The 19,188-nt window shown below is 39.2% G+C and overlaps 1 protein-coding gene across 4 annotated transcripts in view; it reads right to left on the reverse strand.

Annotated features, from left to right (window-relative positions):
* Positions 1-19,188, reverse strand: part of LOC124149634 (serine-rich adhesin for platelets-like) — a 230,381-nt gene that overhangs the window by 80,813 nt on the left and 130,380 nt on the right. Inside the window, exon 1 of one of the 4 annotated variants that reach the window (XM_046521362.2) lies at positions 11,967-12,001. The exons of the other annotated variants lie outside the window; for them this stretch is intronic. Within the exon in view, the coding sequence (XP_046377318.2) occupies positions 11,967-11,986 (20 nt within the window). The 5' untranslated portion in view covers positions 11,987-12,001. Of the gene's footprint in view, positions 1-11,966; positions 12,002-19,188 lie in introns of those variants that run through there. 4 annotated transcript variants of the gene reach the window in all.

The following is a 19,188-nucleotide window of genomic DNA, read 5'->3' on the forward strand; positions in this document are numbered from 1 at the left end:
ATGTGAAACCCTTTCCCGAGTCGTAACGCAACACATACCTGATAACTGACAATCATCAAGAAACGAGGTACGTCTCACAGACTTGGAACTATCATGATTAAAAACAATATTGGAACTCATCTCACCTGGATCTGAGAGCTCAACAAGGTGTATCACAGGTAAGATAGGAGGAAACAATCAGCCCAAGTAATCAGTCCCCAAGAATAATCCAAGGGGCAGACATGACAGTCACATGGTAAATATTCCTGTGGGTGGGTGTAAATCCCCCACTGACTCAGTCCACCCCTAAACTCAGTACTTGTCGGTCCAACAACCACCTACTCCTACCATAGGGATTTTATGTTGAAATGTCACTCAGACCTCAGTCTCATTCAACCCACCTGGGACGACGCTGTTACTTCAGTATCAATACTCGTCAACAAAGGCAGGTACCAACAGTCGATAATCTCTTTGTTGATGTGCTAGGTAAGTACGACAAAAATGTTCTTACCTGTAATATGTGATTAAACATTATGGAGTACTAACGTAATCGGAAAGGTATGTTAGCGAACGAACAAGAAAAATACCTGCCGAGTGGACTGACCCAGAGAGGGCTATATATAGAACAAACACGCCTGTTTTACTGAATGTAGCACTGCACTGTTAATCCTGGTTGTGGCTGACGCTACCTGTGCTGGGTCCTCAGTGCATCAATAATTAGTAGCCAGGTGAACGTTATCAGCAAATCAACCAGCAGGTGTTCCAGTTGACAGAATGGATGGGCCAGACAAATGAGAATTCATTGCAGTTGTCAGAGAGGCACGACACAAGGATGTGTTTTGGGAGAGTAAGGCCACAAAAGAAAACAATATCAAACAAATAAACAGTATACTGTTTCTTATTATTGAGAATATCAAAGACCATTATAAATACCAATGAGGGTATTTTACTGCTCAAATATTGATGATGTTCAAGTAATTTTGATGATAAATGGACTAATGTCACTATTAGTCACATTATAATGCAAATTATGACTAATAAGGACCTGGAGATGTTCTTATCAATAGTTAAAGTGGTATCAAACCCAACTCACTCTCTCAGCAATATATCATAATTTAAATCTAGGGAACAAAAACGACTTTCTTTTTAACATAGGTTTCAGTTAAATCTAATTTTTCAGACTCTATATAAGCATTTAGGGATGGTCACTTGGAATGACGCACATTGAGGAGTGTTGGTTGTGCATCATTAATTTATGAATAACTTCACACACCAATAACCATATCCTGTAATGGATTAGCAGTCCCCAATAAATAAATAACAATAAAATATTATCACAAAGAATATGCTCGTGACTTAAATGGAATACATTTTGGGACAATACGCAACATAAAGAAATGTTAACATAACAGATGAAACTGATATGGCGAAATGTTATTCACGATCTGTACCAGTCTTCTACTCATAGATAGTCGAAACCTTGAGAAATAAATCTCAAAGATATGCGATACATCTGGTATGTCCACTGTAGCTGAACCAGAGAGACAGGACAATGTATTGCATGTGTAATCAACACATGCTTCAGGTGACATAACACCACCTACATTCCTGGGTGTTATGGTGTTTATAGCCTCCTCATAGAGTTACACCATAACAATAGAGCAGGAATAAACACGGGGCAATGTACACACTGTTACACCAACAACCATTATCCAATTCAACAGGATCTGTTTCCTGATGAGATATGTCACCAGCTACTAACTGGCAAATCTATCCCGCAAATAGACAGAGTGAAGGTGTAAGAGTTGTCTCCCCATTGCACAAGTAGAGTGCACAAGTGAAGAAATGTGACTGCACAAGAAACTAAAAATTATGTAAAAACGATATATTCTATTAGTGATTTGAAACAATTGACAACTATTACATTTCTGAATACATAAATATTTTTTGGGATATAACCATGTCTTATTTTTCTCAAAACAATCAGTCAATTAACTGAAACCCTCTCTCAACATGAACTATTCCATTGTCAACATGCATCTCCAAGTAATTTGTTCACCGCATGCATCAATCAAGTTTTGTAACAATGACATCTCAACATGTATGTCGTTGGTTGTGTTTGCTCTTTAATTGGCTCCTTGTCAACCTTTAATTATTCATTTAAAAAAAAGACCTCAAAAGCATCTCTTCGTGAAAAAATAAAACATGAGGTCGCAAAGTGCTTGAGTGTATTATTGTCAGGATCACACGCTTTTTCTTTCTTTCTTCTTGACATACAATGAAGCCCATTTCTGGTGATCCCCGCCTTGATATTGCTGGAATATTGCTAAAAGCGGCGTAAAACCATACCCACTCACTCATTCTTGACATACAAACCATAAAGTTGGAAATACAAAATAAATTTCATCTTAAATTTTTCCAGTTCATCTTAAAGTAACAAAGTGTACATAAATGTCTGGAAATATTGTGTGACCACAACATAGAGAAACATCATTTATCAAATAAACTATTATGAGTTAAAAAACAGTACATACACACTAAAAGCCCAGTACATACACACTCAAAGCCCAGTACATGATCTTCTCAAAAAACACCTTGTATATACATGATGGGACAGAATTATGAATGACAGAAGGCAGGATGTCTGCTAAGAAGAAGGGTTGAAGTCAATGAACTGAGCCAGCGCAAAGGTTAATCTGACTGAGAGAGGGTATATTTTGGTGCCCATAACAATGCAGCTGAGTGCCACAGAGAGGCAACACTGAGGTAATCCTGTGCAACATGACATCACAGCCAGGTACAGGCTGAAGGTGCTATGTGTGTGTGTAGCCTGCAGGCGGGATAGAGACAGCCAGGCAGGGAACACTCCTTCCTTGTTAATCCAGTGTATGGGACAGACAGGAGGGTGAGAGGGGGAGGGGGAGGAGAGACAGAGGGACATTGAGACAGAGAGGCACACGCACGCACGCATGCACGCACACACAGAGACACAGAGGGACAGACAGGAGGGTAAGAGGAGGGGAGGAGAGAGACAGAGACAGAATGTGAGAGACAGAGGGGCTCGCACACACACACACACACACACACACACACACACACACACACACACACAGGGACAGAGTGAGAGAGACACAGAGAGACACATAGAGGGACAGTAAAACACAAAGAGCTCGAGAGCGAGAGACACACACACACTGACAGACACATACACTGAGACAGAGAGAGACACACAGAGAGACACAAATACACACATTCACAGACACTCAGAGTGAGCAAGTGAGTGAGTATAGTTTTACGCCACTTATAGCAATATTCCTGCAATTACACAGAGGGGGATACCAGAAAATTGGCTTCACAAATTTTACCCACGTGGAGAGAGAAGGAGAGAGACAGAGAGACAGAGACAGAATGACAGAGAGAGTGAAAGAAACAAAGCGGAGAGGAGATGAGTGATAATGACACTATTTCAGCACAAGCTCCGCACCCAGGCCTTGGTCGTGATGAGCGAATACTCAACCACTCGGCTACCCAAACGAACCACTTGTACAAACTGAGCAATGCATGATTTGGATTCAACCCATAGCACCTACCCTTTCTATAATCAGTACTTTATTCCTTGTGATATCCAGTTACACTCTGTTATAACAGATCACAACAAAGCCCTTGACACATCAAGGTTATTATACAGTGCATGTAAACATGGAAGGTTTTATGAATACTTTTCCTTGTTCCCGTGTCCATACAAAACATTTGTGCAAACAAGTGAAACAGAACGTCTAATGTGTTTTCCCCACAACAGCAAAGTACAGCTTGGTGCTCCTGCAGGTGACTGCACACATCATCTCACATTTACAACAATGACTGGCACCTGTCAATCATGTTTATTGTTGTGCTGTAATCTATCTATCGCCTCTTATCTCCTTCCTGCTGTCAAAGAGTCTTTACTGAGATCCTCCTCGTTTAAACGTAGAGCAATTAAACTATTCTCCTTATTCAGAAAGCATGTCTGACTGAACAAGTCTTACAAGCTGTCATGAGGTAGATTGCACAAGACTCTGAGGCAATAATTACTTTAAATCACAATTTGTAGGTTATATAAATAATAAAAACAAGTTGTCCCTGAAAAGACTGGCATCCTGTACATCATCTGTATCTTAAAACCCTAAGAGTGAGTGAGTTAAAATTTAACGTCGCAACGGCATTATTTCAGCCATATAGCGACGATCAAACCCGAAGAGATAATTCACTGGTCTCACAGAAAGTTTTCAACTGCAAAACATAAATCTTTCCACCCTGATACCTTCATTCTGTTAAAGACAAAGAGTATAAGGAGACTGATATTGATTTTCACAGCAAGTGTTGATCTGATGAATTTTTAGAAGCATTTGTTGTGAGACAAGTGTATTTGTCCGACTCCGATCTGAAAAATAATCTTGGAAAACGTAGTTGGAAAATGCCTAAAAAGCTTGAATTTGAATAATTAAGTATAATGATATATGTGGAAATCTCAAAAAGGAGAAGCACATGGCACAGCCGAAGCCACACCCACCCAACCCCACCCCCTCCATCTCCCTGTATCCCCCAGGGATATATGACTATTACCATGCATATATTCGCCTGTGACCCCCATCAATCACAGGGGTGAGTCAAGATGGACCTGTCACACATCGCCCCCCAAGTGCCCAAAACACACAATGACAGCGTAATATAATCAGCCATGCTTCACACTCATGTTTACACAATCAACAAATGAATAGGGAAAGCAAACCAGAATTGTAAAAGTTATCTGAATAAACAAGGATGTGTAATATCACAAAAGGATAAATTCCATCCTTTATCAACAGTTGAGGAAAGTTCTAGACAGGGCTGAACCCCGCCACTTAGCAATACTTGAGTATGCCTACCATGTAGGACAGACATACACCTACAGGATGACACAGAGGTAGAAATTAATCTGTATAGTGTAAAACTATAGAAATAAATAAAAGAATATGAGTGACAATAAAAAACCCACTAAGTTTCAGAACTGGAGTGAATGAGCATGGCCTTACGCAGCTTTAAACAATATTCCAGCAATATATAGCAGGGGACACCAGAAATAGGCTTCACGCATTGTGCCCATGTAGGAAATCGAACCTGGGTTTTCAACATGACAAGCGAACACTTTAACCACTAGGCTACCCAACTACCCACTTCAGAACTGGAATGGATGCAGCATGCAATATCAACAGTTAAGTGATCAGCAATCCGAAGGTTGTACAAGTCTCTCCCTCCTCAAAATACAGCCCATGGTGATGTAGCAGAAAATGGCAGATATATCCCTCAATCTCCCCTCCAACAGAATCATTCTATGCATTTTCCTCACAAATAAATAATATCACTTTCATAATTGTATTAACAATTTTATCAGATTTCCATTTCTTTTGAACATATTTATTAGAACATTACCATATATATCCTTGACATAAATAACCCTTTATTTCATTTGGGCTGGCTAATTAGTCCAGATATCAGACTATCCCTTTGTCTGATTTAATTCTCGCAATGTTGACTTACTTACCGGTATGTAAAACAAACATAATCATGAAGAAGGAAACGACAAGTTATAATGTAGCTTAATTTGGAAATAATAGCGCTTTGAGCATGCCCCTGAGTCCTGTGGAAATATATTATTATTATTATTATTATTATTATTATTTACTAATTATTATTATTATTATTTACAAATTATTATTATTATTTACATATTATTATTATTATTATTATTATTATTATTATTTACATATTATTATTATTATCATCATCATCATCATCATCATCACACATCATTATAATCACATCATCATCATCATCATCATCACACATCATTATAATCACATCATCATCATCATCATCACACATCATTATAATCACAACTGTGGAAATATACAACCTACAATTTATGTTTCCAGAATGTGCCAAAGCAAGCTTACATCACGCACCAGAATACTCCCTGCGTACCTGGCCATAAAGCCCTGGAATGAGGATGCCCGGACCACGCGTGTCCTATATTCTGAAGCTGACATAAAAGGTCACAACCTCGGAACAGTAAATCATCACCTGCCACACTGGTTTTGCTGTCTCCAATACCAAAGAAATACCAACACTTACAAGTGTGTCAAACACTGAGTACTTATAGACACTGTTACATTTCTGGGAATTTCTTAGGACTCAACCACGGTTTTCATACAAATAGAACACTACATACACAAATACACACACTGTCTACATCCTCTTTCTCAGGAGAGATAAGATTCTTCTTTCAACAATCAGAAACAGGGCATTTTGAACTTCCTTGTCAAGTAATCCAGTCTGGAGTCCATGACACTCTCATTCAGTAACATTTAAACAAACACACGTGCAAAAAATGGTAAAAGATTAAACATTAAACTACACAGCACTGTGCCCTAATTCACATAACAGTCTATACCTTCATTTCACATAAAAGCTGTTGAGTTATCTAAGTTGTTAGTAGGGGCACATGTTTTTTTCATATATAAATCTAAAATTGTAAACTCTTCACCATTTTATGAATTACACAGCCTTTCTCCTTATATATGTTTCCTGCAGCTAAAGTTGTTATTAGATTTCCAGCAATTTCACTGTACTTGGGTAATAATTAACATAAACAGAAAAACTCCATTATACACTTAAGTATGATGATATGAACAGACATGACACTCCTGACCAGCCATGATACTATAAATATATCGCCATGTCAGACATACACACTTCAACATATCAGTATATATACTGAACAAACAAAGTTAGAATCATGAATATTTTTGAGGATATTGCATATAAAATTGTCAATATCCCCCAAATTATTCCTGATCCTAACTTTTTTGTTCAGTACATATAACCCACCAATACCATGAAGGTGTTATTTCTCATGATTTAAACAATTATTTAACAAGTTTGTAGGTACTGTTTTCAAAATATTCTAAACTTTGACAATTCTTGCTTTCTTACCCAAAACAGCTTGAAAATAACTCCTATGCCTGCAATTAATCTTCTACGAAATGGTTTTTAATTTCATTTTATTTTGATAAATGTAACTGTCTGCAACAATTTTCTTTTATTACTACATGGTACTTAGACTATGTCAAAACACACATACTTACTCTGCCAGGAGAGAGATTGAGTTGGGTTTAACGCTGCTTTGAACAGTATTCCAGTTATATCAGGGCGTGTCAGCTTGATGCAGGAGGAAAACCCGAAGTGATGCAGGTCTCAGACAGTGAGAAAATGAATGTTATTCAGCTTAGTAGTCTGCAATATTCCAGCCCTGTCTCACAAGGTTGGAGATAACCATGTCTGTGCCAGGCAATCAGGTGATCAATAGTATGAGCAACAATCCATCCAAGAGGGATACGATGATACACCATCAGCCAGGTCCCACCTTATGACACCTAATCCCCGTTTTAGTCAGCTCTTATGACAAGCCTAGGTAGCTGGAGACCCAATCTGACCCCAAAATCCCCATGTGGTTCCAGTGCCAAGAAGACCAAGCTCAGTTGATAATCTGGCACATGCAGTCAGTGAATTTCAAAGCCTGATATTCTATCCCGGTCCTCTTATCTATAAGCCCCATTCAAGGACTTGGTCTGACCTGCTTGTGTGAACTGACAGGTCTATCAACAACCACACCAGATAATTCACTTCACTGACAGCTATAATGGCCAATATACACACACAAATTAAGTCCCTGAAGCAAGATGAGTGCCAACAATAAAATCCTTCCTAACATAAAACACATAACGGTTACAATATTGAAAATAATTCAACAAATATTTTTGTATCCCCATTTAAATACCATTAAAAATCATATTAGCATCATAATTACAGGTTGAATAGAATACACATAAGAGAGATACTTCATTAGGTGACGAATGAGGAAGCATATACTTCCGAAACATTGTGTTCCTCATTGTGTTCCTCATAATAAAGAAGTTGACATAAATAAATATCTCTCTTAAAACAAAACTATTTATTGAATAAACAAATATGATTCAACCCTTATTCAAACATTTGAATTTATTGTGTGTTAATTTGATACAATGTAATATATATCCTACCGCTCTTTTTCAAATATGTGAAAAACTACAACAAAGTCACAAAATACAAAGGTGTCCTAAAAAACATTAAAAAAATACATCCTTGGTTTAACCTTGAGAACCTATTGTTAACAACAGACTTGTTATCAATTACATAACTTTATCAGGTTAACTTTATCTCAGCTCTCTTCTAAGAAATTGGCTGCTCTCAAGAACCACAAAGTAGGTGCAGGTTCATACCAGTTATTGCCTGCCTGAATCTGCTGATAGTAGTAAATACTACTTACCTATGTACTAATGTTACATGTGTGACTATTCATACAATGACTAAATGCAAGCTACTTCCCTAAGTACTATCCACCACTAATGGAATAATCCAGCAAGGCCAGAACAGCTTTGTCAAAAGCCAGAGGACAATGATAAAGATTACCAGACTGTCCCACCTATCATAATGTTCCCTAACACACCTCTACCCCCAGGCCAAACTGACCACAATTAATCAAGTGAATATACTAGCGCTGACAAACTACTAAAGGTTAATCCCACATAAGAGGAAAGGTATGTCTAAATAACTTACATACTCTCAGCCTTGTTTATACTATTTAAAATACAAATTCAAAAGACTTATTTTAAAAGAAAGACTCCAAATATCATAATTCAGATTATTTCAATTTTAATATTAGTCCTACCAACAAATACCCCTAAGGCAGATGATGAGTCTTCCTTGTGCTATATCATAAGATTAACCTCGTCACAATATATATTAAACAAAAAATAAGGGATAAAGGGATCCTGACGATACCTACCTGCATGACATACCTGTAAATATACCAAACCAAAAAAGTTGTGTGGGGGGGGGGGGGGGCATATTTTTGTAGTGGAGGCTGAGCAAACAATTTCATGAAAGTATCACTCGAAATATTCATGATCCCGAACTATTTTTTCTTGGAATATTTACAGGTATGTCATGCAGGTAGGTATCGTCTGGATACATAGACATTACATGTATGTTAACATGTTGATCAGGTGTGACACATTCAAACAGAGAAACGAAGTGGGTCATAAAAAGACTATTAAATGTAACAGTGAAATACTGTGAAAAGGAAACGACGTGTACTTTCTATATGTATGTAGTTTTTATTGATTAAATGTTTCACTTCGAGCAAAGTAATTTATGCCGAAAAGTGTTTTACATTACTAACGCAATAACTGAAATATTTTAGTGTTTATGGTCATGTGACCACAGCCATATTTGGTGTTTTTGCTTGCAATTAGTACCACCATAACACAAATATGACATTAAATAAAGTGTGAGAAGGATAAAATCAAAGATGTTTCTTGTTTGCAACTTCCCTGTGATTTCAGCATCACATATATATATGCCATACCTACAATACAATAATAAGTGCAGGGATAGACTTCAACTATTTTATATTTGACCACCTTTGGTACTGAGCAAAACCAACCTCATCATAATGCCACATATTGAAAACATGGAAATAAGAAAGTGATAAAAATTATGGGTATGGGTAAAATAATTTTAAAGTACAATATTAAGGATACCATCCAATGATATCAATATGCTTTTCGTAAGAGGCGATCCCAATTGCGTGGATCGATGCTCATGATATCAATCACTGGTTTATCTGGTCCAGACTCAATTATCTACAGACCACCAAGCTCGAATATTGCTGAGTGCGGCGTTAAACAACAAACAAACCAATCCAGTGATATCAACCATGCATAACACACAGTACCCATCTGAGGAATTAAACATGGGTTATCAGCATGACAAGCTAACGCCGTTGACCACCTTACCCTACTTCATAAGGAAGTGAGATCGCCTCCGTGGCTAGTGGCAGAGCGTCCGCCCGGAAAGCAGAAGGTCCGGGGTTCGATCCCCGCCCGCTCCATACCAAAAGACATAAAAAGATGGTACTTGTTGTTGCTCTGTCTGACGCTTGGCATTTAGGGGCTAAAACAAGGACTGGTTGGCTCGGAGTCAGTATACTGAACATCGCTACATAAGTGCAATAATCTTGGACGCAACGTTAAACCCAATTTCACGTCACCTAACAAGAAAGTGGCAGGTATATCAATGCTTACCTAAGCTCCTGAACAATCAAGGAACTCTCATAAAACATTATAGCTGCAGACAAGTGAGTGTCACAAGGCTAAGTATTTACATGAACATCACTTCCAACTCTTCAGCCAGCATGGATAGTTTCTATTACCGCTGCCATTCTACCTGACAGGCCGCTGCTGTCGACCTGTCTGCAGGTAAGCTTTGTTGACTGATGAGGAAACACCTACATTAGACAGAAACATGAAACCCCTCAAGATAAAAGACAGATTTCAATGCACTGAAAAGTTTGAGATAAGGATTTGTCCCAAAGAATTTATATGAGGGAGAATCATTGGCCGAATCATTTTTTCCTATCTCGCGTAATCCTGTCACAGTAATGCATACACTAGCTCATTAAAAAAATGTATCGCATTTCAATCTAAATTTCAATCAAGATGATTTTTTTAAAAACCTTTAACCATTCATAGCCTCGCCCACAAAGGATCTTCATTTTCTGCTTGAGGAAACACCTTATTGGTTATCATGATGATAAGTCTTTGCTTTTGTGTGCGTCTATCTCACAAAGTCTAAACTCACTCTGCCTACACCCTTACTGTGCCATTATTTTCCCTTCCACCAGCCCTTTCTGTAATGCAAAAGCAAGTCTAGATTTTCCTCAGGTTCATGGGCTCCTTTTCTATTTAAATGAAGTGAATTGTTTCTATCAAAATTATATATTTTCAGAGACTAAGCTTTAGTCTATACTGTCCCTTCACATTCCTTAGGGCTGACAAGTCTCCAGCTTCTCTTCAATAACTCAAATATCTATCCACATCCTGGACCCTGTGTAATCTACTCTGTTCAAGGTGTACTGTCCAATCACAACCCAAGAGCTAATAATTCTTCTGTTACCCCTTCCCAACCCCAATATCTACCCACCTACTAGACCCTGAGGGGCGGTGGGTAGCCTAGTGGTGAAAGTGTTCGCTCATCACGCCGAAGGCCCGGGTTCGATTCCCCACAAGGATACAATGTGTGAAGCCCATTTCTGGTGTTCCCCAACGTGATATTGCTGGAATATTGCTAAAAGCAGCGTAAAACCATTCTCACTCACTCCTGGACCCTGCCCTATCTACTGTCCCATCACATCCAAAAGGGCAACTCTCCTGCTACCCTAATGTCTACCCTTATCTTGACGGTCATCTCCTATTCTGTTCTACCCCATGTTGTTATCAGGCACATTAGGAGATGTCTCATGCATATTCCTAATTCCAGAACATCATCCCACATCCCACCGTATGCTCAAACTACATCCAAATTGAAGAATCTCTTTGATCACCAATCCCTCCCACCCCCACCTCCAACCCTCTATAAAACAAACCCCTGTAACCTTCCTGCCACCCATCCAAAAAGGAAAAGTCAATGGATGTGAAGTAATTCTATCCTCCCAACAGGCAAGTCTAGGTATGTGGACAGTAATGACTCCAGTCTCTTATAGGGACAACATGTTCTTATTATTTACACATTCTAGAAATTATTATTGAAACTTACAATCATTGCCTTAGAGACCTGTGCAAGTCTATATAACATATACCACACAGTGAAAACACAATTATCAATTTTCCTGTCAATATCTATGTAGTTTTCATTGACTAAATGTTTCATTTCCAACAAAATAATTAATGATGACACCACCCCCCACACTCTCACTGCAGGTTACACACCAATAACCTCATAATTAAAACATCACAGAACATCTGACAAACTCTATTATAAATAACATGACTTATCAAACGCAAACACCTCACACAGTTACCAGTACTTACTCAAAGATGTTGAGATGCATTACAACCCGTACACTGATCACCCGTTAGCTAACACTGACGTCATGGGGCACCTGTTGATGAGAATGCTGACCGTGCTTCTACTGCCAGGCAACACTGACCCCTGGGCAACAATTCTTGGTTAACAAACTTCAGTTAGCTCTCCTTATCTCCTTCCTGTCATCCCACCAAAGACACACCAGTCAAGGCAATTTGTCACCCGATAGCATAGAAAAACACAGGGACACTCGTAACTGTACATAGTCTTGCGTAGTGATGTGTGATCAACTATTATGAAAACAAGAGAGAGGTTTCTACTTCCTATTGACAACAGATGGCATGTTTTCTGTTAGACGTTCAAATTTCGACGACAATGAAATTCCACATGGATGAGGAAGTCCTAATGTTTTAATGAGTTTGCCCAAACATTTAACTTTGAGATCCAATTAACGTGTCTACTGATCCTTGCAAATCAGTCGGCCTCCTGGACTGGGTGATGTTCTCCCTCTAATTAGCACAGCAGTAGATCACTGACTACCCACACTGCACCTCCAGGTGACCTTTGACCCACACAGAGCCTAGTTGTCAGAACCATCACAACATTATAGAGTAACTGATGCATTTGTCAAATCAACTTTCAAAACTACCAACACATTGTTGGCAACAGGAGCTCACTTTAACAGAAATTGAAAAAAATTAAAAATATTTCATTGTGAATGGATTATGAAACTGATGTCATCCACCACTGACCCACCTACAACGACCCTATTTCAGATCCCCCCTCACTGGCCCACCTACAACGACCCTATTTCAGATCCCCTCTCACTGGCCCACCTCCAAACACCCTATTTCAGATCCCCTCTCACTGGCCCATCTGCAACGACCCTATTTCAGATCCCCTCTCACTGGCCAACCTCCAAACACCCTATTTCAGATCCCCTCTCACTGGCCCACCTACAACGACCCTATTTCAGATCCCCTCTCACTGGCCAACCTCCAAACACCCTATTTCAAGTCCCTACTCCTTTCCGTTTTGCTGACCCACCCACAAGTAGTCCCCTTCCTCTTCTCTTGTTGTTGTTCATGTTATTCCTATGCATATAAACCATCTCAGTAACTAGGCCCTGCCTCTTCATATCAGCCGTGAGCAGATGCCAAACGATTACAATACACAATAATAACCCATGTGATAGCTCTGATTATCAAAATGAATATTCAGAGGTGTAAGAAGCACAATCTCCCCCACCAACCACATACACAATAGTTCCAGTGTCCCTTTAATAACTGATCCATAAGCCCCATTATCACTCACACACCTTTCCCCAACCCCACCCACAAGCAGCCCCATCTCCCCCTCCCCCCTCCCCCTCCCACACTGACCCACTTTATCCATGGTTTATGGCCAAGCAGGGGTCACTCATGTCTTCAGGGCATTGTTTAAGGAGAATGGTTGGTCACTCAGGAATGTGCTTACTATATCAAGTATAGTCACTGCTACACAGCTCACAGCATCATCTGATACTTGCACTTCAGGCAGACAGAACTGAACACATTCCCTGCACAGGAAGCTCCGTATACTGGAAATGCTGAAGATTTTGTTCCTAATATGATATCCATTTTATGCCTCTACTTTTATACAGAACAAACCACTTTAAGTTTTGAGTGAGTGAGTGAGTGAGTGGGAGAGTTTGTGAGTGAGTGAGTGAGTGGGAGAGTTTGTGAGTGAGTGAGTGAGTGGGAGAGTGGGTGAGTGAGTGAGTGGTGGGAGAGTGGGTGAGTGGGTGGGAGAGTTTGTGAGTGAGTGAGTGAGAGGGAGAGTGGGTGAGTGAGTGAGTGGTGGGAGAGTGGGTGAGTGAGTGAGTGAGTGAGTGAGTGGATGAGTGAGTTTTCCAGTTATATCACACCATGTCTGGTTTACCAGTTCGGTAAAACCCCAGAGGACAGGCATGTTGCTGACAGATCAAGGATGACAATCGTGATGAAACTGAAGTCTTATCTTATCTAATCTTATCTTGATATATCCACCCCAAATTTAACACATAATATCGACACAAATGTAAAGGTGTACCACACAAAGGACACATTCCTCAACTCGGGAGTCTTCGATAAGTGCTTATTAATGCTCAGAAACGGATGAAGCTGTCAGCCCGACACACAACATCCCTACAAAAGACTTACTGCATTAGCTTGCCATGGGCCATTGACAATATTCAATATACACACACTTACACCAGCTACACTGATAAATCACAACATCTTTGGAATACCTATACCATGTATCACTGGAGCTCAAGCAGAGCAAATCACACCTCGCTGGACCTCATTCAGCCAGACATCCTCCCTGACGGGCCAGTATGTACCCGTATCACACGCTGCCATTGTGTAACCATTATCCTTCCCTCACAGTATGGCTACAGCGTAAGCGCCACATCCCTCACTCTAATACACTATTTAATCATTTATGAAGAGGGGACAGAGCACTGGGATGAGTTTAATTACCATGGTAACCTAGGGAGTCGGGGGAGGCCGGAGTCATGGGTTATTTCTCGACATGACCTATTGTGATAGGTTAATGATGGACATATTAGGGCATTATAGAGTGAATGTCCCTCACCATGAATATTAAATTTCAGGGGAATAATGGTTCCACTTAATGGGTTAAGCTTGGCTGACTAACGCATTACAAAAAAGTTCAATTTGTTTTGTATATAATGAATAATTATCTCGATTTCTTTTCATTATCTACCTTATACCACTTCATAACAAATACAGTGACATACAAATATTGAAACCTATTGATGATAAAAAAAGCTGATATATTGTAAGAGTTGACAGGTTCAAAATAACACAGTGATGATGATGATGATGATGATGATAATAATAATAGACAGTTCATAAAAGCTGATGACATTACTAACATTCTAGAGATCAATACGTATTCAAATTGCATACTCAGCTCCCTGAGAATTATACAATATAGAGATAAGGCATTTTCCTATTATAGGAAAATACATCAAATAAATAAGAATTATGTCAAAGAAAAATACCCCTTCACCCCACATACTTGCCTTCAAGTCACTATGAAGGGGGCCGTTTAATGGCAACTGTCTAAAGGAGGGCCATGATACACTGCCACATTTTAATGGTTTATAGGCACAGTAATTACTGCATTGGAAGATAAAGGGAGAACTTACATCAACTCCTTTGTCTCATACTGTTCACAAGTTTATCCAAGTAAATATCCAGTGGCAGAAAACAGAACGTCTGTGTTGGTTTGTGGTCAGTATAACATTCCAGTGGGACTGGTCACCGTAGACCTGTCTGTCCTCTTATTGGTCGGCTCACCAGGTGATAAGAGTGTTATTCCCCAGTGTGTCGTATTTCCCTCTGGGCGATACAGCTCGTAACCCTCTCAGGTGGTTGAGTAACTCCCACTGTTGGCTGGATCAGCCTAAACAGACTCCTTTACCCGAGGATTAGCTGAACCATTTTATCTCCTATTAGTTAATGCTGTGGGTGAGTCCACTGTCTCAGTAATAGGGGAGCAGGGTCAGAGGTGTGTAGGAAGTTCCTCATGCAATAAGTTACCGATCAGTGACATTTATTACTTTGGCTGGATTAATTGTCTGACATACATCTGTCAAAGTTATTAACCTGATAATGAACATTTTCTCAGAATAATATTTTGAAAATTAATACGAAACTATGACTTAAAAATGTCTGAAACATTGCATAAGAGGGAAACTAAATTTGTAAACAAAAACAAAGAAGTGGATCCTTGAGGTTTTCTGTAACAGATTTTGAATATAGTGATCACTAAAAAATAATTAACATTTAGGGGTATGACAAGAACCCCTGACTCTCATATTAATTTAAAACCTTGAAAAGTAAAATTAAACCTTCACATCAAATAGCCTCAGTTACTTGAAATCAACATGAATAGCCTTGTGAATTTAAGTCTTAAGTGGGGAGCTCATTCTCCTCGTCATGTGATCAGTTGTAAGGGGAATACTTCCAAGTAGGATGAGTCTACAGGAACTGAGCACTTGTGGCAGCCATGTTCAAACAGCCCCTAGGGATCTGGTCACACAGAGGGCCAGTGTGACTGTGGCTCTCCACGTGTGTCTGACCACAACTGTGTAAGTCCACAAGTCAACATCCCAAACCACTACACAAGGAAAATACTGTCGGGCAGATAGTCAGCAAAATCCTTAAGTCAACCAGCTCTACATGGCAACTCTATGAAAATTGTTGTTATTGTTAGGGAAAGGGTGTTAACTATTCAAATTTATCGAATCAAATCTGTGAAAAAACATTCCTGCGCTGAGAATCTTACGGAGTATCATCTCCATGATGGAGAGATGGTTGAGATGGGATTCATGAAAGCCAGCAGTCAGAAGGTAGCATAGGTCACAAAGCTGGAACTAAGGTAACACAAGGTGGCTGATTCTAGCAGCACTATAGCATATATCACACGATTTCAGCTGCCAGGGACTGACCATTGGATATTCACCCCGTGACAATACTTGTTGTAAGAGGCGACTAACAGGATCGGGTGGCCAGACACGCTGACTTGGTTGATGTACATCATTGTAACCCAATTGCATAGATCAAACTCATGATGTAAAATACTGGATTGTCTGGCCCAGACTTGACTATTAAGAGACCACCTATCATAATAGCTGGAATATTGCTTAATGCAGCCTTAAACAACGAACTTATTCTAACATCTTTCAGGAAAAGAATAATTGTTCCCAACTATGTTGAAGTGTTGTCCTAAGCTCACACTGAAACAAAATAAGAAACAAAACTGTTTGGTCCCTAAAGGTAAATTAATGTCATAAAGAAACTAGGCTCTCGCCATCTGGCAGTCCCAGCTTGTGGGATTAAAGTCCTTCAAACATTGCTGTCTTCCCGTTCACATTTTTCAATGTGGCACTATTTACCATTTCTAGACCTAGACAGGAAACTGGCACCAAACCATGCAGCATTTTCTCACTTCAATTTCGGATGACAACCAATTAATTATTTGTTCTTTAGAATTTAAGACCCTTTTTTAAGTATCTTTTCAGTCGTAATAATTTTCCGATCATGAAGAGATTAATAGTTTGTTACTTAAATACTTCCCTGAGAACAAAGTTTTAGGCCATTTTAACTCACTATTCAGAAAAAAAGAATCACTAAACCTAAACTCTTAATATATAATCACTGGTATTTCAGAAATGTAATACTATGAGACAGATATTTCAGAATAAATTTTTGTTAAAACTGACACATTTTCTTTGGTGAAAAAAGATCCTACAAAAAAATCAACTTGCATATGTAAACATTCCTGTTTAGGCTATTTAAACAACAGTGTTTATACTACATATATTTACTATCAGAAAAAAATTCATAACACCAAAAACTGACATTCTAGTGTGAAGGTCGTATCTTGACCTTCAAACCAAAACATGCATCAAATGAGCTAAAATATGAGTGTATCTAAGTAAATATATTGTTTGTAGAAGCTGTTTACAAAGAACAAATATTATGCGCAAATGTTGACATATGAGCCTAATTGATATTCGTATCTTTCATTCACACCCCAGTATCATTACATCACAAGGTCAGGGGTCACCCATCCCAGTCACGATGTTGCCTGCTTCACCAGTCCATCACAGGTAGCACTTGAATACCTGTGTTTACCTGTGTGGCAGGTAGATAACATACCTGAAATCCCGTACGGTGTTGTTCGTACTGTAATTATGTCCTGGAACAGGAAAACCTTGTGACTACTCTCATACCATCTACCATAATGGACATTAGGATCAACCTTGGCCATTATAAATTATTAGATTTCCATCCTGCTGCGTCACTACCAAACACCCTGCCTCACAATGTCCTATTGTCTCCCAGTACCTGTCGCAAAATTCCCCTTCTTTTAAACATAATAAATACTCTATAGCCTGTAACAAACATTATATTTGGGATTTCACTTTTATAGTTAAGTATAAATTCTAGTACCTTTTTCGATGGAGTCACATCTGGAATTCGAACCCACACTCTCAGAGAAGCTAGGTCACCTAATCACAAGAACAATCTGTAGTCTGACCAAACACTCATGTTTCATGTGAATCACATCCGTCAACACTATGTGTGAAGCCCATTCCTGGTGTCCCCTACCGTGATATTGCTGGAATATTGCTAAAGGCGGCATAAAACTATACTCACTCACTTACGTCTGTCAACAGATAATGTACACAGATGACAAGATCAGTTTCTTTGAAAAAAAATAAAATAAAATAAAATGCATCCAGAACAACAAAATTGGGATGAAAATCAAATAACGGATTTCTTGTGGCCTTACCCCATGCCTATCATGAGTGATAAAGGACGACCTATTCAATAGTATCAACTTCACTATATATATATACGGCTATTTATGGCTTTGTTTGCAGATTCATTAACAAACAAAAAAATTGTCATTGGGGACGCATCTTGTTGGGTGTATCCCCCAAATCGTCATGAAAAGGTGAAGGATGTTGTCATATTCAACTGACACTGTAAGAAGTCACGGTGCATATTTTTGCAGTGTTGAAAAGCAAGCAAATTTGTATGCTTGAGATGCTCCTTCCAAGTTGAGGGTTACTGAGTACACATGACTAACATGATTGCAAGTTTCTGTACATGCCATGATTATATACCCCAACCCATAAAAAAAGGTGGGGCACAATGACAACTCTGCCAGGGAAAATCTGGAATGACCGTTTGTATTCTGCCCAAATTTGGATATCAACATGAACCACTTACCCCAAAATGAGCTGTGGACTAGTTCAACTTTAGGTGTTACCCCTGTGAAAATTCATTATGCTTCTCACCATATGAGTGAAGTAATCCTTGATTATTGTTAAGTTAGAGATTAGGCAATTGTTTAAGATATGAGATTCGTATGTACTTGAGATGAGAAAGAGTAGTGAGGGAGTAAGTTGGGTTTATCGCCGCTTTTAACTGTATTCCAGTTATATCACGGCGTGTCAGCTTAATGTGGGAGGAAAGCCCGAAGTGATGCAGGTCTTCGACGTTTACCACTTTGGTGAAACCCACGAGCACGGGTATGTTGCTGACAAACCTAGAAACATAATCGGGGCGAACCGGGATTCAAACCCACAATCATAGGTTTCTGGTGTGCCCAAGGGAAGCAACTCTGCACAGCGAATCGCGGCGCCTTGACGACTGGGCCACC

Source organism: Haliotis rufescens, unplaced genomic scaffold, assembly GCF_023055435.1.
Source record: "Haliotis rufescens isolate VD_foot unplaced genomic scaffold, xgHalRufe1.0.p SCAF_7, whole genome shotgun sequence".
Classification (NCBI taxonomy): Eukaryota; Metazoa; Mollusca; class Gastropoda; order Lepetellida; family Haliotidae; genus Haliotis; species Haliotis rufescens.